Source organism: Podarcis liolepis (assembly GCF_965112155.1).
Source record: "Podarcis liolepis genome assembly, chromosome: 3".
Lineage (NCBI taxonomy): Eukaryota > Metazoa > Chordata > Lepidosauria > Squamata > Lacertidae > Podarcis > Podarcis liolepis.
The window spans coordinates 34,785,698-34,806,276 of record NC_139557.1 but is presented as its reverse complement, the minus strand read 5'-3'; the positions used below and the strand labels follow the sequence as shown (position 1 = coordinate 34,806,276).

Sequence of the window (20,579 nt, the reverse complement as noted above, 5' to 3'; positions counted from 1 at the left end):
GATGAAAATCACTTTTCCTTCCTGAAGGTGCTGTTTGATCTGTAGGTGTTCCCTGCAGGGACAAATAACAACTTTAAGAGGAGAATTTTTCACTAGGAAATTGGTGGGGGGGACAGATCTTCCTTCCCATTGCTTCCATAGCTGTATTTATTTTATCAGTCTCGGTCCCTTCTGGGTTTTCTATTTATGCAAGCCTCTTCCTGAGTGCTATTAATTAATCTCTTGTTTGCAATAGTTTCTTAAATACCAGTGTGTGTGTGTGTGTTTTCCCCTGTGGAGTCTATTCACAGTAGCCCATCAAGTTTGCATTGTGTATTTCCCATTTATTATAAATAGCAAATTTTCTCTGCAGCCCTGCTGAATATACATCTTACTCAGTGTATAAAAGAGATTGTAAACATTTTGGAACATGATTCAGATGCTTCTGGGCTCCACTGATGTATAGCACAGAACACAACTCTAATTATTCAGTGTAACAAATGATCGAGGACATTTTTGGCTTGCTTTAATACACATCAGAAAGTGTTAGTGTGATCAATGGGAGACTGGGCTGATACAGAATCACTTTAATACAGAAGATAACTGTCATTTAGATATAAAAAGAGGTACATTTGTTTGAAAAACCACTGTCCTTTTTGTTCCTTTAATGAAGTCATTTATTAAGGATCTCTGTTTACTTTCCATGCTATCATCTTTTTGTGATCATTACAAACGAGTCAAACTGGGATAAAAAGCAGCACTCCTACACACCATTCAGAGCTGGAACCGTATTAAATTGGAATGGTGGGTCAAGTATTTCATGAGCACATTTTCTACAATGATTACAACATTTTTCTCTTTTTTAAATAATCTGTCAGGCCGCACTGAAAGAATGTGTAAAACATTCCCCTGAAATATTCATAAATCTTTCAAGAGGTTTGCCTTAAAGTGCTTTTCAGATATCATTTTCAGCATGTACAGATAAACCCCAAAGCAACTCTGTCAAATTAATTCTACTAATTCTGACCTTAGCCATGAGAGGGATTTTTATTTTTTAAAACCATTTGGCTACAGTTCAGTCTTAAGAATGTAGCTCTTTTGACTTTCATTTTTAATGCCAAACAAATGAATTTTAAAGATGGGTTCACATTCACTATAAGTGGTGGGAACGAGAAATGAGCCTTTCGTTTATGCACCCCTGACCCTGATCCCATGTAGGAAATAGTATGAGATGAGGTGTAAAGGCCCATATAACTTCCCCACCATGATCTATCCCCACCCTTTTTGGTAGACAGATTGCATAGCACAGCTTACACATATACGTACATCCCACCGTGGTGCCCATCTGCACTATACATTTTTTAAAGTACTATACCACTTTAAACAGTCATGGCTTCCCTCAAAGAATCTTGGGAACTGTAGGTTGTTAAGGTTGCTGTGGGTTCTTAGGAAGTCCCTATTCCCTTCACAGAGCTACAATTCCCAGAGTTCCCAAATGAGAAGGGAGTTTGACTGTTAAACCATTCTGCGAACATGAGCTCTATCAGGGGACCAGCGGTCTCCTAACAACTCTCTGCATGGTTTAGCAGTTAGGAGAATGGAAGTCCCAGTGGCAGCCACACATATTTCTAACTAGTTAATAGCCTGTGATATTTAACAAATGGGGTGGAAAGTGTTGGTGGGAGGAGGCTTCCTTCACCTCCTGGTCCTTCACTCTCACATTCCCAGCTTCCCCACTCAGCCCCTTTGTTCTCAGCATCTCTCCCCTCCTCCCCCACGAAAGGTGAGATGGAGCAGCTGGTGATGCAATTTCTTTGTCCTCCAAAGCAGATTTCAGGTGGAGGAAAAGATGGGGCAGTGTGGAACTGGGCAACAGGTTTCTGCCACACAGTAGAGGAGCTGGCTTGCGGAAGGCTGAGGAGAGGGAATCCATCTGTTTCTGCATTGAAATGTGCATTTGAGTCCATAGTTGTGCAATTCTAAAACGTTTTTCTATCAAAATTTTTAACTACAGTGGTACCTTGGTTTAAGAGCAGCTTAGTTTATGAACAACTTGGATTAAGAACGCTGCATACCTGGAAGTAGGTGTTTTGGTTTGTGAACTTTGCCTTGGAATCAGAACATGTTTCGCTTCCTGTTGAGTGTGTTCCATTTGTAAATTGAGTCCCCTTTGCTATGGGAAAGCATGCCATGGTTTAAGAACAGACTTCCGGAACGGATTAAATTCGTAAACCAAGATACCACTGTATAATTGTTAAATTCTCTCTCATAGTTGAGAACTGTGTTGGACCATTCAGAGGGCTGGACTATATGGCCTTTGGGGTCCCTTCCAACTCTACTAATCTATGATTCCACGTGTGTGAAAGATGCTGAATAACCAAGTTCCAACCCATATGTGGGTTCTGGACAGTGCAGATAAGACCAGCTTGCATTGGAATTCACCAGCAATCCAATGTCCCTAGAGACATGTTTCAAATGTGTTGCCTCCTTCCTTCCCTCCTCCTGCAGCCAGCATTTGGGTTGGGGTATGTGAAACATTTGAAATTGCGTTGCTGCCTCTCCAAGGTTGGGTCCTGGGTCACCGACATATCCCTTTCCTCTTCCCCTGAACTGCTTGCCTTCCTCCTGTTTCTTATTACTCCATAACAAAGATTATATGAAAAGATTATTCTGGCATGATAATTATTTGTGCTAATGCATCAATGAAAATGGTTTCTTTGGGCAACGTCAGACTTACAAAGGCCAAAGCAGCATGTCAGTTTGAGCTCTTTTATAATCCCTGAAGAAAGATTTACAGATTGAGGTGGGGAGTTTTCCTTGCAAATTCCCGAAACATATTTTCTTTACGCATCAATGGGCAAAATTAAATATAGTGTGTAATGAGACTAAATGAAAAAAATTGGGTTTGGAGTGGAATTAAATTAGTAGTGTCAGCTTGGCCTCCCCCCCCTTTTTCTTTTGCTAGCCAAATGTTTTGAAAAGCTGTAGCTACCTTCAAGTTGTAGAAAGTATTGGTGAAAAATGACAAGGAATTTCCTTCCATGCAAATGCACTTGTAATTTGCAAGTCAAAAACCCCTTATAGCAGCTTACGGTTTTCTTTAGAATCAGATGGATAAAGAAAGTTCATTTTGCCTGTCAAGCCAACAGCTTAAAAAATAATTAGAGCTGTGTTGAGCCTTTCAGAGGTACAGTAAAACCTTGGTTGTCGAACGTAATCTGTTCCGGAAGACTGTTTGACAACCAAGGCGCGGCTTCCTATTGGTTGCAAGAGCTTCTTGCACTCAAGCAGAAGCCGTGTCGGATGTTCGGGAGTCGAAACGTTAAAAAACAGAGCTGTCCGAGAACCGAGGTTTGACTGTAGTGGGATTTGAGTGGACAACAGTGGGAAGAAAAATTAACCTTCGGACTGGTGAAAGTTTTAAAATTTGGGAAGGCAGAGGAGCTTATCGGTAAAGATGAGGGTGGACAGCATCTTTTCTTAAAACCACAGAGCACTTGCAGTTAGTGGGTAGCCAGGCCACCATGTTCCTTTCCCATTACCCCTTCTCTTGGTTGAAATGCCACAACATCATGAAGTGGTGCCATTCTAGATGCTTTGTTTGTGAAGGAGAAGTTGGTGGTCCCCCTTCCGACCCCTCTGAGAATGTTGCCAAAAATGTGGTCTTGTTGGTGATGCTGCAAAACTGAGAGGGCATTCTTGACCCAGCAGTTAGAATAAATTTGTGCACCTATCAACAGAAAATAAATAAATTCATACCCCATGTTTATAAATGGCCTTATTGGGACAAGTAAATAAGTTCCAACATATTTTACAACTGCATGACACAATCCCAGACCTCGCAGTGCAGGGGACAGGTGGGTGTCAGAACACTGCCTGGGGAAGGATGTCACTGCCTCTCCCCCTCTCCCCAGATATGTGTTGCTGTCCAGAACACATAGAGCATTTACTGCATCTCATCCCAGTGGTGTAGCATTGGGGGGGGGGGGGCACAGCGGTGATTGCCCCGGGCATAAAATTGTTAGGGCTGCAAAACTTCAGCACCTTGTGCTGCCTCAATACAGCTGTGTGCTTCCGTCACTGGGCTCTGTTGAGAATGACTTCTCCATGTGAACCAGGAAGTGACCTCTCTAGGCTACGGAATGACTCTTCTTTTCTTATATCTGTGCTGTGGTCTCCTGGGTGATGTGGATATGTACTCCATCTGTTTCCCATCCATCCACCGCCACTGTGTGGCCCCGGTTGCTGGCAACCCATGCTATGGCACTGTCTCGGCCACAGCATTCCAGGCATCAGGGTGGGAAGGAGAAAGAGGAGAGCAGATCACTGTCAGAGCAGCAGCCAAAGAAGTAAGGAGGTGGGCAATTTTTTTGAGCAAGTGGATGAGTGAGAATGAGTTATCTGCATTAGCATCTAGACAGGAAAGAAACAAAATTAAGAGCCATAATGCCTGCCTTGCATTTAAGGTAATCATTACAAGTTGCTGTTTTTTATGCTTAGCCAAAGCAATATGAACTTTAGCAACGCGATCACAAGTTTTGGAAAGCTTATGTAATTCTGTAGTGGGTGACTAATTGCAATATTCCTCTCCACAGTGGCCATGGCAACTCAGTGTAAAACTGGGTAATTAGGTCTACTGATTTCAGAGTGTGATGCACGCATGAGTTAGCCATCAATGTAGAAGCTAGTTAAATAAGGCAATCCTGTACTCATTTACCTGAGAATGAACCCTATTTAACTCAGTGGGAATTTATTTTTGCCTAGACACACATAGACTTGTGCTCTAAAGTTTCTTGGGCATAACCTGTCATCTCCTGCCATTGTGACCAAACACATTAATTTTGGCATCTTTCAAACAGCTAGTAGTTTGGGGTGAGTTTCTTAAAAGAGAGAATTTGATCAGGGTTGCTTTTGAAAGAAAGAATTTTCATTACCTCTGGAATTTCGCTACCAAAAACGCACATGGAGTTGTGTGCCAGACACTCATCCACCCCCCTGTACACAAGGCCCTTGTTTTCCACACTTCAAATATGCCTTCCCATGTGTGGGGAGGACTCTTCAGACATGGGAAAGGATGGATTGCGGCAATGACTCATCTGCTTTTTCGGACACTGTCTAGTGGAAATCTACAAACGAAACACATAGGGGTTTTTTTTGTCAATTAGAATCCCAAAACGGTAGTACATGTGAATGCAGTATGTGCTTCCCAGATCTATGTTACATGCATTATTTTTATCTGAGCAAGCTGAATTTGATTAAAATTATTAGCAAGCATTCCATAATCAGATGACTTACGCACACAGACGGCTACTTTAGACCCACCCAGGTGCCTCAGGCAAGCCCCATTCGGTTGAACATTTTCCCTTTGAATAGCAGGCTCATGATCACAAACTGTTTTTGAAAGGCTCTCTGGTTCGAAAGAGGTTTGCTATGTGGCATGAGGGTCTGCTGCTCAGAAAAACACAAGCCCCAAACTCCCTTGGGTGCATGGAACTAGTTGCATGGTTGTTTGGATCCTGGCCATAATAAATAAGCTGAGCCTTCAGTTATGAAACCACTAATTTTGTAGTAGTTTTGAGACCAATGGGGCAATTCTGAATTAAGTGCTTTGATGACTGTAACATGCTTTTTTCTCCAGAATTATCAACTTGTATAATGCTAAATTTACTTATGTGGAGCTATGTTGAATGGTAGTCATTGAGAGTTTACTGCCGAGCAAACCTTTTGAAATATAAATGATTATTTATTGGTTTTTTATGTAGAAAAATAGAAGTGCTGAGCCATAATTCTATGGTGAGGGGTGGGGAAAACTGTTTCTCGCAGCTTACCTTGGCTGTTCAAAAGATCAAGTAAACAGCAGATAGAGAGTCACATAAATTGCCTCTGTGTTCAAAGAGTATTTGGGCTTAGACTAATTTTTAAGAGTATCTCTGTATATCTTGAAGACTTAAGTAAACCTTAGCTTGTGGCATCTTAATAGTCATCTCACTGCTGAAATCTAAAAAGAAACCGACAGGAAACTTAATAATATTAAACATTATTTTAAAGGGAGTTCACTTTGGTTTTGAAGGTTCAACCCCCCCCCCCACTTTTGCTTCTCACACAAAAAACACTTTTGTAAATTCAGAAAATTTAGGTTGTGAGAAGCAAAAGTGTGTGTGGGGGGGTGGGTGGGTGGGTGATCCTTCGAAACCAAAGTGAACTCCCTTTAAAATAATGTCTCACACATACCTTTATAGTATTCAGGACATATACATCTAATAGATTTCCTGAAATGTCTGCCAGTAAGGTATTAATCTTTTATAGGTAAAATAAAATTATTGAAAGTCCTTTCAACAAAACAGAGAGCCTCGTCAGAAGGACTCCTAGAAAAAGGAAGGTAAATGTGGGACGCTGTGGTTTGGTCCAGGTTGTAATAATCTGTAAAAGGTTTTCCAGATCCGACTTGCTAAAGACTTTCACATTCAACAATGAATTGCACTATATTATTTCACAATCATTTAAATGAAATTAGAAATTGAACAAATACATATTTTCCTTTCCAGACTCTCCCCCTCCATGAAGCAGCAATTATTTCATATATATTTTTTCATAATATGTGGCCACTCCATTCCGCTCCCGAACTGCTTAACTTTCTCAGTTCTCCTTTTTTCACCTTTGCTGGTTTCTCTGTCACTGGAAACATCTTAAAGCAATTTAAAGTGCTACACCTGAATAAACATGTTGTAAAAGTGTTTATGTATTGAAGTGGGTCAGTTCAAGGTACGGTATTTGGCTGCGACTTCTAATTTCTCTTTTTTACTGCAAAAGGGCTGCCAGGAGGAGGAAGTCTGAGCTGAATTAATACATTTGTTACAGTGGAAGTAGAATGGAAACTGCCTTAACCACAAATCAAACTGCCTCTTTCATTTACGCCAATGATAGAAGTTTTTCTAAGAAATATAGACCCTGGCAGAGAGCCACTGTAAGTTTGCCTTTAAAAGGGAAGCCTATATGCTTATTTGTTTAAGGCTTACTCCTATGACTATTAGTAAGTTCTTTCTCAAGCGAGATTGAGTTTAATGGCATGATACATTTGCAAGGCAGATGCTTCTTTCTCGGAGGATTTTAACCATTTCCCATCTCCTACTTTGCTATAGATCAGAGGGACGTTGCTGCCAACCAGGCTAGCAATTCAGAATTTCTTTTACTATTTTAAGGAATTTTGTACGCTTTCCCCTTGTACAGCTGCATAGCTTCACATGACACTGTCTCGGTTTCTGGCGGAACGAAGGGTTCTGCATAATACGTGGAGACACAAAGGTGTTCGGGCTGCCAAAATAAATTCTGTTAAGAGCTGGGGGCTTATTTGTTCGAAATTCATATGGATGCAGCTTTAGTGACTAGCTCCCCCCTCTCTTTTTTTCATTTTCAACGCCTTCCTCCAACACTCCTCCACCCCCGGTTGCCCCGGAGGGTCAGAGTCTATAATCTAGTGTAGTGCTCAGTCCTGACTGAACAAATATTATAGAGAAATATGTACATCCCCCTGGGAGTAAAACTAGAGTCAATCATGTACATATTTCAACCTCTATTATATATTATTCCTTGAAAGACTTGAAGCCTCAGCTGTACCTATACTTAAGGCTTTTGGTGAAATTTGAGTAATGCTTTGAAATTATTTATGACTCAGAGTATAAATATGTAGGATGCCTGCCTTTCTCTTTTGTATTGATTTGTGTCGAGTATACAGGATTCCCCACCTGCCATTCTTGTTGGTTTTTTTTTTAAATTAAGAGGATAGTGGCTTTAAAAAAAAAGTTGACTACTTTGCCATCACAATGTGGGATTCTAATAGACACAATATTGTCTTCTAGCGCTACACCGTTTTCAAAATAGATGAGGCTATTCTATGTATGTCTAGCATATCTGCCTTTCACATTACATTTCAGTTGATGGAGCCTGATGAAGTGGACAAGGTGTTTGCAATGATGTGAATAACAACATGTTCCCTTCTCCCTCTTGGCTTATTAAAAGCTTGCTGAGGTGGTACAACCAGGTGGATCCAAGCTGTGGTCAATGTATCCTTGTGGGAGGGAGCGGTGATGCTACCACACCTGAGGAAAAAATAATCAAGCCTGGTGGGACCATTGGTTTGAGACAATGACCACCCAGTCATGAATGGTCCCTTTTGGGGGAAAGGTTGTGGCTCAACATTTGCAAATACTTTGGGATGAAGCTGATTGCCTTGACCTGTTCCAATTGAGGTTCAGGCCTGGTTATCGATAGGTCTTTGTCATCTTGGGTGACCTTTATCAGGAGGACAGAGGGAATGCAAGCCCATTATTCTTACTTGATCTCTCAGTAGCTTTTGATACTATTGATCATGGTATCCTCTTGAACCAGCTCTGTGAGATGGGCATTGGGACTACTGTTTTACAGTGCTTCTGGTCCTCTCTCTGGGGTCAAATTCAGAGAAAAACATTGGGGAATATTTCTGTGGGGTGCTGTGAGGTACTGCTGGGTACTATTTTGTCCCTGATGCCATTTAACATCTCCATGAAGCCATCCAGGGTGGTTTCTGGGAGATTTGAGGTGAAGTGCCATCAGTATACTAACGATACACAACTCTGTTCCTCTGTAACATATATCAGGATAACATCTGTGTAAGCACTGTACCAGTGCCTGGAGTCAGTGGGGAGCTGGATCAGGGCCAACAAACTGACTGTGGTTGCTGGCAAGATGGAGGCACTGTGTGTAGGCAGCCTACTCTAGATAGCTGTTACACAGTGCTACTTTGAATACAGTAGAATAATAATAATAATAATAATAATAATGTTCCAGAGTAATTATTCTAACATGGCTCCTTCACCAATTGGCTTAGCTTATTCTGTGTTTTGGTAAATATGCTTATGTTGATTTATTTTGCAGGTAGGAGTATCAACGTGAAATCTGCTGGCCTTATAGGACGGCATGGTCCTCAGTCAAAACAGCCATTCATGGTTGCTTTCTTCAAAGCAAGCGAAGTCCTTTTTCGATCTGTCCGAGCTGCCAACAACAAAAAGAAAAATCAGAACCGCAACAAATCCAGCACTCCGCAAGATTCCTCAAGAATGCAGAGTGTTGGGGGTAAGACAAAGAATGCATAATATCTACAGAACATGTAGAGAACACACAGAACATGTAAATGACACACCCCAGAAATAATGGGAAGCACAAAGTTCATGTTCACATGTCATGGTAAGCCATAAACCATGGTTTACCACAATTAGCAGATTGTTCCATCTTTCTTCCTCTTGGTTCATGTTTGGAGGGAAAAACTACAATCCTGAACCTGGGTTTGTAGTTTGTTTTGCTCCACACAAGAGATCGCATGTAGCACGATTGGTAATTGGTTTACTGACCATGATTTGTTGCAGTGAAACAGCCGACATTCCCAGGTTTGCACGTAACAGTAAGCCAGGATTGTGGCTTTACCCACCCAGTACGAGCCAGATGGAGACATATAGATCTCTCAGGCACAAGTGATTGTGCAGTCAAACCCATTACTTTAAACCAGGGATGCATTGCTTCCCATAGAAGCCAGTGGGGTTTAATCACAGAAGTCAATAGAGTTTAACAGCTTAAGTGTTACTCTTATGTTTTTCTTCTTTCCTTCATACAATGCAATGAGTTTCCCCAACTTCCATGGTGTTGTTCTGTTACCAATATTGCAGTCATGTTTTTTAAATGAACAGAAGTAGCTCTTTCACTGAGTCAAATATTCATTCAAAAGCTGTATTTTAACAGGGTAAATTTCACCCTAAATACAGACTTCCATTGAGAAACAAAAGCCTAACTTGTTCTGTTTATTGATGTGGGACATGCTTAATGGTGCAATTCTATACATGTCTAGTCAGACATGCGGTACTTACTCATAGGTAAATGTGCACATGACTGCAGCCCAGATGTGTAATAACTTAATTAAACATGCAATAATCCTTGGTATATAGACAAACTCAATCCCATCTCAAATATTTGCTGCTCGCCAATGGATACATTTAGGAGTTTTTATATCCGATTTCCTTGTTCTCCCTTCAAAGTATTTTTCTACTAAACCTAATTCCAGTTCCTAAATTATTTGGGTATAAAGTTCATTCAGCCACAATATCCTATGATTTTGATTCCTAGCAGAATAAGCACATGGACCTTGAATCCCTAGTCAGTGAAATTGGATCTTTGGCACCAGATTCTGTATAGTAATGTCACCCTAGCCACTTACCATGCAATGTAATATTGCATCCCACATTTGTCTCTACTAACATGCAGAAATGTAAGGAAAAAATATGGATTTAATTTAGGGAATTTTTTTTGCATTCTAAATAAGTGTGCGATCAAATTCTCCCCCGCCTTCCCCCTATGATTGGATATTGAATGCTTAGTTTCACATCAAGTGTGCTGAGGCTTTTTTTCACATCTGGGCAGCACTCATCTGTTATGAAAATGCTAAAAACAATTTTAACACTGTGGAGAAAGCTGAAATGATACTTTTACATATATTAGAGGGGTTTGGGTTTTGTTTGTTTTTTTGAATAAAAATCCACACAGAGCTCATGGGGAGATGGGGACTTCCAAAAAGCTGGTGAGTACATTTTTGTGTTTCTGGTCTAACCCCCCCCCCCCAAAAAAAAGCAGCCAGCAAATACACCACATTTTCTCTCTCTCTCCATCCTCTGTGCAAGTTTAATAGACAGGCCTATTCTGGAAAAACTCTTGAGCAGAAATCAAGGAAGGGAAGCCCCTCAAAGTAGACAGAATTACTCTTATAATGGTAGAAATGCTGTAATGATGAACATTAAGATGCCAAAACAGAATCAGTAACCAAGTAGGTGTTAACGTGGTTGGGCACTGAGTGGGCACAAAATATGCATTGACATTCTTAGAAAATCAGTTCATGAGGTAGTCTTTCCTTGATCTGTCTTCTTATTATAAAAAGTAAGCTAGAGACTTAAAACACTCTTTTGACTATGAACATTCTGGAAAAATGAAATCAGTAGAAGTGGAAGGTATTTAACATTTTATACCCATTTCTCTTAATGGTCCAAAGTTATTAACTCATTGTAAATATGGGAAAATTACAGCAATATTAGCAGTACAGGTATGGTGCAGGACACACAGAACAGACTGGGACGGCCAGAAGGGTTTGATAATGTTTTCACTGTATTAAATGCCAATAGACTCAACTATATGAGTAGCCAGGGAAGCTTGTCAACAAAGATACATGATGTTGATGAAGAGCCTATAGTTCTTTCTATTATCTTGCTGTTTTTGCAGGTTGATGAAAATCCATCATGCTGCTTGCTTTCTGGCAATGGGAGATAATTAGCTACTGTTTTTAAAAATAAAACAGGCATGCAATTACAATTGTATTATCATATCATAGCTGGTTATGGCAGCAGTCAATGAGAGCCAGTGTGGTGTAGCGGTTAAGAGCAGTGGACTCGTAATCTGGTGAACCGGGTTCGCGTCTCCGCTCCTCCACATGCAGCTGCTGGGTGACCTTGGTCCAGTCACACTTCTCTGAAGTCTCAGCCTCACTCACCTCACAGAGTGTTTGTTGTGGGGGAGGAAGGGAAAGGAGAATGAATGTTAGCCGCTTTGAGACTCCTTCGGGTAGTGATAAAGTGGGGTATCAAATCCAAACTCCTCCTCCTCCTCCTTGCCAGACAGCAAGGTACTGCCCATTAGGTGGGGCCTCTGATTGGCCCATTTGAAGCTGTTATTCTGGTGGGATGTGCTGCCCTGAGATCTTGCCAACTGGGGGAATTCCCAAATGGCTGGCAAACACGCGCAAGCTAAATCGCTGGGATGGCAGCAGAGAGTGAGAGACCACAACCACCACCCACCTGAAAAGGGTGAATGCCCATAACTGACATACTTCAGTGGCAGGTTTATTTAGTTGATATTATACTCCCACTTAATGATGCCTTTACAACTGAGCCTCTTGCCTGCTCCGGGTTTTGAGGGAAAATGAGGCTGTAATCTTACATCTACTTACCTGGGAGGAAGCTCCATTGAACTCAGTGAGATGTACTTCTGGGTAGACGTGTATGGGAGTCTGCTGTTAATATAATTCTTTTAAAGCTCCTCTGCTAGTATTACGGTAGTCAGTAATAGCAGTAGTCAGCATGACATGCCTGAAACACTTCATATATCAAAAGCAGGTTTCCTGCTATTTACTCATATCAAGATGTTTGTAATATCTAAGGAGGAAATAATGAATGCTTTGAACCATAGAAGTATTTATACATTTTATTTCCTTTCTGCAGACTATAACACAAGTGAGCAGAAACAAGCCTGTAAAAAACATGAACTGTACGTGAGCTTCAGAGACCTAGGCTGGCAGGTAGGAGCAATGATCAATCCTATTTTAAACAGCAAAAATAATAATAATGGCAACTGGTGCTTAGGATTCAGGAGGAGGGATGTTAAACATGAATCTTTGCAACGAATCTTGAAACTGGGTCTATAACTCATTCCGTAGTAATTATGCTGGTTTTGGTGAGCTGCTAAAGGAACCTACCTGATCAATTTTCAGGTGATCTAGTTATCCCAGATTAATAAATATTGTTTCATGGAAAATTGATATGCCAACAATTTAGAGACAGGAAAGTAGTGTTGGACCTCACTCTGTCAGCAGTGTCCCTTGTTTATTTCTAATAGTTTCAAAGCAAGGGTCAGTAGCTGCCAGTGGGGTTCTTTGCTCTGCTAGCTTCCCAACACCAGTGTGGTATTGCTAGACCAAGCTGTCTGCTACCTTGCCCCCCCTTCAGGAATTGACAGCAATGTGCAGCTAGCAGAGCAGAAGATCGCCAGTACAATGCTTTGCAGGCAACAGTGGAATATTTGTAAAGTTCACACATATTAATCCACTGACAACTACCCAGGACCTAGAAGAGCCAGGACCGTTACTGTATACCAGGGATGTCCAACAGGTTGATTGCAATCTACCGGTCAGTTGTGGGTCTTCCATGGTCGATCACGTGATCCTGATCGATTCCCCCCACAACAACTTTGGGTCTTCCTTTCCCTAAAAAGCTCAACAACTTTGGTCATTACAATGGATCAAAATAGATCACTGCCATTATTGTTATTTTTTTGTGGGAGTAGATCGCAGTCTCTTGGAAGTTGGACATCCCTGCTGTATACATTTCTGGGTGGAATTCAATATTCATTTGTGTTTGATTTTTTCCCCTGTTTGATTTTCTCTCATTTGGCACCTCAACTTCCTTAAAGTATCTCTCTTACTTGCGAAGTACTGAGTTTGTACTTAAAGGTTCTGTTGTTTGTTGCCTAGGATTGGATTATAGCTCCAGAGGGTTACGCTGCCTTTTATTGTGATGGAGAATGCTCCTTTCCTCTCAATGCACACATGAATGCAACAAATCATGCCATAGTGCAGACTCTGGTACGTATGCATCCCTAAATGTAATGAGTGCCATCCAGGAAAAGAGGTGGAAATATGTCTGAATTGAACCAATGGAATGTAAATACATTATCTCATAGATATCAGCTGCTTGCATCAGTCTTTTTCAGGAGACAGTGGAAGTGTGTGCCTTCGGGGGTAAAGTCAAACGGTTGGAACTTGCAGTGCCTGCTGTGGCTGTAGATGCCAATCAAGTTGGGCTTATTACTTGTAAGTGCTGCCTCCTGCATTGTTTTTGCTGCATTTGCAGCACCGAAGTGGGCACAAGCCTTGGCAGTCCAGACAGCAAGACCCTCTTCTCAGCCTCACTGATGCTGTCCAAAGGAAAGGAAAGCAATACATTTGGCACTGGATACCAGCGGGGCTTTCTTAAGTGTACTTACCGTATTTTTCGCTCTACAGGACGCACTTTTTCCCCTTCAAAAATGAAGGGGAAATGTGTGTGCGTCCTATGGAGCGAAGACGCCATAGCCCCGCGACCCTCTCCCGGCTGGAGAGGTGACGCGCAGCTATGACAGGAGCCTCAATAGCCGCGCATCACCTCTCCAGCCGGGAGAGGGTCGCGGGGGGCTGCTTTAGCCCCATGCGTGCTCTCCTGGCTGGAGAGGTGACACGGGGCTGTAGAGGTTCCTGCCATAGCTGCACGTCACCTCTCCAGCCGGGAGAGCGCGCGCGGGGCTATAGCAGCCCCCTGCGACCCTCTCCCGGCTGGAGAGGTGACGCGCGGCTATAGCAGGAGCCTCTCCGCTGCGCCTTTCCACTGCTCCCTGACCTGCTCTTTGGGGCTGGTGGTGGGCTTCCCCCCGCCAGCCCCAAAGAGCAGGTCGAAAGGAACCTGAAGCCTGGAGAGCGAGAGGGGTCAGTGCACACCGACCCCTCTCGCTCTCCAGGCTTCCAAGGTAGCCGCCTGAACGCACCTTAAACGGCACCTTGTTTTAAAGCGGGAAAACAAGAGGGGGAAAGTTCTCCCCCTCTCTGTGCAGCGCCTCTTGCCGCTTCACTGAAGGGGCGCTGGGCAGAGAGGGGGAGAATTTTTTTTTCTTGTTCTCCCCCCTCTAAAACAAAGTGCGTCCTATTGTCCGGTGCGTCCTATGGTGCGAAAAATACGGTAAGTGTAAGATTATTATTTGGGAGACAGCATCCCCCCCCCCAGGTTTTCTTGGCTTGCCCTTCTTTCTTTGTCTTCCCCTGCTTCATCAGTTTTCAATACAAAGGCAAGGAAATATCCAGAAACCTCTCTACTGTGCTAACATTTCATTCCAAGCAGATTAATATTTAAAACAAACCACATAATCATATTTCTGTAAGAAACCCTTGAAGCACTGTTATACAGTAACATTCACATGATATTTTAAAATTTTGACTTGGTCATTCATTTTCAGGACCAAAAAACATGTGCCTGCATTTCCCACCCCAACTGCAGAGCTGATAACACTTTTAGTGGGTGGATCTATTTAGAACTAGAAAAAAGGGATCAAAGGGAAAGGATTACCCTCTTCCACAGCACCTTGTTCCAGCACAACCCAGCTTGCTTTTAAGCTTGCAAGAAAAAAGTGTCCTGAGATCTGATCATGAATATCTTGCCCCACCTGTTGTTTGTCCCTCCAGCTGTCATCTTCCAATTTATATGTACAGTGGTACCTCGGGTTAAGAACTTAATTCGTTCCGGATGTCCGTTCTTAACCTGAAACTGTTCTTAACCTGAAGCACCACTTTAGCTAATGGGGCCTCCTGCTGCCCCTGCACCGCCGCTGCATGATTTCTGTTCTCATCCTAAAACAAAGTTCTTAACCCGAGGTAATATTTCTGGGTTAGCCGACTCTGTAACCTGAAGCGTATGTAACCCGAGGTACCACTGTACATGCAAAAGTCTGGCATGTTCTACTTCAAATTATGTTAGAATTCAGTGTAGGGTGCAGTTTAGGGAACTAATTGCTCATGCATACAACTTGTAATAAAGTCCTTTCCACTGTGATCACATTACTCCAATAAGGGTCAGCCTTTTGTTTTCAGCAATTAGTCCTTGGGATTCCTACATGGCGGACATACTTACTGCATGGGAGTTGGGCTCCAAGACTGTAGCAAACAGACACCTCTATGCTGACGATGCCAATAAGTATCTTTCCTCTATTAGGACACTTGCTGTGAAACAATCAGAAAAGGGCCTTGTTATAATAAGCATTTCCAATTTTAAAAATATTTAAAGACATTTACTGTTCATTTCCCTGGACTTCACCTAAGTGAAAGTTTCAACCAGGCTGTTCCCAATGAAGTTTGTAACTTTCCAAGAAAAGTTTTATTAACCACACTTTGAAAAAAAAAACCAACCAGCAGCTTAACTTTCTCAGACACTACAGCTGAATCAGGCTGCACATGGTTAATACACGCCTTTGGGATGTATTTGGCTTATTTGAACTTGGAAATTCCACACACACACACAATTATGTGAAATGTGAGGTATTAAAGTAATTTATTTCTAACCTTATGCCGGCACTGACTATTAGATGTGAGCACCTAGTATGACTGCAGAATGTGCAAAATCTAGAAATATTCTTTATTTAGGTTAGAAACAGAGGAACAATTTCAAGGCAAAGGGGTTACAATCAGGCATTACAAGCTGGGAAAATTCACATTCCTAAGTGCATTCATTAACTTTGGCAGTATTACTGCTGACCACTATTCTTATTAATCTCTTCCATCTTCAAATGAGAAAGAGGCAAGAAATTATAAAATGAAAATTGTGCTTCCCCTTGCCTCCAAAAGTGAGAAGCCCGTGATACTTCCACAGTCTCTACAAAATTAAACTAGACACACACATTCCCAAAAGTTTCATTTTATTTATTAAACAACCTTAGGAAATGGATGTGCATTTTATTTCTACTAAACACTGTGTGTGTGTGTGTGTTTAAAGGATTTATGATTGTTCGAAAAGATCTCTCCCTGGTAAACGATCTTTTCGTGGTAACAGTTATATAAAAGCTGTTTCCCGATTGCCTGTTCTGTGTTCTCTGGCAAAGACTACAGACTTATATCACTGCTGGGCAGATGGCTATAACAGATTTTAACAGTCTTACCAAACAAACGAAACTTATTACTGCTGAAGTTTTTATCCTGGCTTTAATACTCTTTTGTCCTTCCTATTACAACTCCCTTCTCTATGGCCCCCTTGCTTCCCAACTCACCCAACATGTGCAGAATATTATTCCTAACTTGCTTTCAAGTACAAAAGACCCTGTATTTTCCCTCAGTCTCCAATGTTTCCACTACCTTTCCCATTCATTTCAGGAAGCTGTTCAGTATTGCCTTCCATATGGTTATCCAAGCCCATTTCATGGAATGGCCTCCTCCAGTCTCTTCCCTGCTCCTTCCAAAAAGCAATCACATATGCTGTGGTTTCACCCCACCCTTGCCAGCGCTACTGGAGCACCGTAACATACTTACATTGGCTGGAATCCTGAGTTTGCTCCTGCTGGCTGGCAGAACCTTTGAGTTGAGCTCCATTCACTGGTGCCCGCTGTGGCTGAAGGAGAAATCAGTGGAATTTAAGTACAACCATTGCCAACTTGTTGCATTAACTGCAACATAATCTAAGTTCAACTAACAGTCTAGCTCTAACCCAAATCCAATGAAGTTGTCCCATTAGCACAAGGAGCTCCACTTGCACAGTGGGACTTCCAATCCCCTTTTCTCCACACCTAGCCCCAAAGCAGATTTGAGGGTGCATGGGGGACACATGGGGAGAAGAGAGGGAGGGGTTTTTCTGTAGTGTTAATCCATGACCAACTGGGAAACCTTTATGGGATACAATCCAATGTACCTACTGTATGTCAACGCAAGCAGAAAGTATGGATATAACTCTACAGTCCTGTAGCCAATCGGAAGCCGCCCTTTGGTTTTCAAATGTTTTGGAAGTCAGACGGACTTCCGGAATGGATTCCGTTTGACTTTCAAGGTACGACTGTACAAGCAAAGCCTTAGTTTAACTACGGCTGGATCTAGACACATCAAAAAAATCGTTTCAATTAAATGCATTGTAAACTTCATACATTTTTATGAATGTAGCTGAGTCCTACTTGTCTCTCTTCCTTTTCCAGGTCCATTTGATGTTCCCTGATCATGTCCCTAAGCCTTGCTGTGCCCCAACGAAACTGAATGCAATCTCTGTGCTCTATTTTGATGACAGTTCAAATGTTATTTTGAAAAAGTACAGAAACATGGTGGTGCGATCATGTGGTTGCCACTAGAATCGGTTTGTAAAAAAGAAGATTCTCAATATCTTTTTTTCCTTAATTATAGTAAAGTTGATAGAATGCCTTTTTTAAGGAAACAAGGACCTTAAACAACTTATTCCAGTTTATGTCATTTTTCATTCATGTACAGTATTATGTACATAGTAGCATTAATTTATTTAAAGGTATATCGTTTCTTTTGTATGAATGATATTGCAAACACTTTATTATATTAGTATGTACTAGAATATTGAAGGCAGATTTTCAGCTAATCATGCTGAGATTTATTTCATTTTTTTTAAAAAGCCTTTGTATAGTTCTCTATCTTTAACTCCGAAACCCCAGAACTCCCGTGACTGTTTTATATTGTTAAAGGAAATTGAATACATTTGGCTACATTGTGCCAATGAAAACTCTGGCGGGCTATTTATTTAGAAAAGGCACTGAGGAAAGGCTGAAAAACAGAGAGAGAAAATGCTTAGCTAAAAACAATTCTCCTTTTAGAAGTTCTACTCCATTAGATAAAGAAAAACGCTGAACCGTGTTTAAATAAATAAATGGCAGTTTAAATGCAGGAGCTGAAAGATTGCACATAATTGTCAAAGCTATTTTCTTTAGCAGAAGGAGTGTAACCATAGGAGCTATGTTACCTCTATTTGCTTGTGGGGGGTTGCAGATTTTTCTGAAGTCATTAAGCTTTTGGGGGTTGCTTGTTGCCTGGGTCCATAGCTTTTGAAGTTATGGGAGCAGGGCAGGGTGGAATGTAGAAGAACAACCTTCTTACCTCAAGTAAATGCTATTGGTCTATTAAACTATAACGCTACTGCGATGGATTTGTTTGTGTTTATCGACCAAAACAAAACACATGAGCCAGTGAGTGAGTTAATGAAATAGAGAATAAGCAGAGAATAATCACACCCCCTGCCCCAAATGCCCTCAAACCAGTCCTCAAAGAGCATTATTTAAGTTAAGAAGAATGCTCATTTATTTCTTGGATTACTTAATCTCACCTTCAAGCATTATTTAATAGGATTTGTGTCTGTGACAGGGAAGTGAGGGTGCACACTGTTGTACAAATATGTGGTCAGCTGTATGGCGTTTCAGAAAAATTACTTTATCTCACTTACAAATAACATTTATTCCTGTTTTTCAAAAATCTGTTGAAATACTAAACAATTACTTCTGTTAGAGTTCTCTTTGACAAAAAACCCCCCTCCCGTTCCAGCTGCTTTTAACTATGTTTTTAATTTACCACAAAGCCTTACTTAGTTAAACTGCAGTTCATGTACTGTAATGCATTTTAATATAGGTATCTTTTATGACTTGCTGTTTTGAAGAGAACTCATGAAGGTTAAAATTAATCTGAGAAGCATTTAAAAAGGAAACGGATTTGCCTGTGATTTAGATAGATTAAAGGTTGTGGTTATTTGGAACTGAATTTATTTTAAATAAAGTTTGAAAAGTGTATTTTGGGTACATTACGTAATATATTTTTGAATAAAGGTGTACCATTTTGAGTGTATGAAATTGAAGATTATATTATTCTTTGAAATGTTCTGTTGAAATACAAGTCTATATTTTAAGATCTAATAAATCTGAAACCTTTGTTTGCTCTGCCGTGCCTTTTTTTCTTTCTTGGCTACATTATATGGAAAACTTGCTGAACAGGAATAACCCATTATTATCCAGAGTTGGCTCCTTCTGGCCAGCAAAGGAGCTTCCATTCATGGAAGGAGCGCTCCACTTACGGAATGCATCCTTCTGAGTGTAGAACAGAATTTTTGGATCGACTCCATAGTTACTTAAGTTTTCAAACTGAGTACATCTGCTCAGGAAGAATATAAACAACACATTGACAGAAGTGCAAACGTTACGAAGCATCAAGGTTCTGCAGTTCCAACCCACCACTGCAATTGCATCATCAGTGAAAAGATATTGCAAACAAGGAAAGACAAAAACCAAACCACCCCCGTCTCCTTATGCACTGCTACCATTGCTTCAGTTTAGGGGAAAAAGGAAACTGGCATGAGAATTTTCACATGCTCCAAAGGCTTGTATTTGCTATACGCTACTGGGATTTTAGTTGCACATGCGTCCAAGCATACCTCTTTCTCACAGTAGCTAATAAAACACTTTCCATGTGTCTGTCAATTTGAAAAATACTTGTATAACATTTCCTTGCAAGTCAATGGCCAAGGTCATTACACTTTCATGCAAGATTCTTAAAGAGAGTTTTCTTGGTCCAGTTTTAATTAGTTTAAACTTTCTGGCTCCTGAGAGACCACAGTGGATTCCTGATTATATTCCCAAAGCAGCTAACTAAATATGAAACAAACTACAGGAAACGACGTCTTGCTGCTACAAGAGCTAATTGCAGTTTAATAGGCAAGTACTAATCTACTTGATTCAATTTACTTTGGAGCCCATCATTTTGTAACCCTTTTGGAAGCTACTAGTTTGTCTTAAATAGAACTAAATTTTGAGAAAATTAAATCCCTTGCATTTCTTGAGGCAGTTGATGTAAGACGGCGCTGCAAAGAGTAAATAAAAAAACTCTCATGAGCATGTCATAACTCCATAACTCCTCATGAAAAGTAATACCAAATTAGCAATCTTCTCCTTTCAAACAAAAATAAAGGCAAACTTAGACAAATTGATTAGCTCCTATGCAGTCAATACCATATTCTATGGGCAGATTTTACTCTGTTTTAAATTGTCTCATTATCCTTGGGGCAGCGACCTATTTTCTCCATTTTGTATTCTATGAAGTATTATTATTACAGATATCACCATCCATTTATGATACATTTGTATTCTGAATATTTGTATAGTAACAATATGTTTTAAGTGCAACAAGGGGGAGAACATAAATATTTGATTCCATAAATAGCCAAACAGGCTTAAGGCTAGAGAGAGGCACATAAAGT

The 20,579-nt window shown here is 40.9% G+C and overlaps 1 protein-coding gene across 2 annotated transcripts in view; it reads left to right on the top strand.

The window, feature by feature from the left end:
- BMP5 (bone morphogenetic protein 5) overlaps positions 1 to 19,269 on the top strand; it is a 55,039-nt gene extending 35,770 nt beyond the window's left edge. For both annotated transcript variants that reach the window (XM_083495658.1, XM_083495657.1), the window contains 4 exons: positions 8,890 to 9,087; positions 12,267 to 12,343; positions 13,295 to 13,405; positions 17,518 to 19,269. In XM_083495658.1, coding sequence (XP_083351784.1) covers positions 8,890 to 9,087; positions 12,267 to 12,343; positions 13,295 to 13,405; positions 17,518 to 17,667 — 536 coding nt within the window. In that variant the 3' untranslated portion in view covers positions 17,668 to 19,269. The remainder of the gene's footprint in view (positions 1 to 8,889; positions 9,088 to 12,266; positions 12,344 to 13,294; positions 13,406 to 17,517) is intronic.
- The last annotated feature ends 1,310 nt before the right edge of the window (positions 19,270 to 20,579 follow it).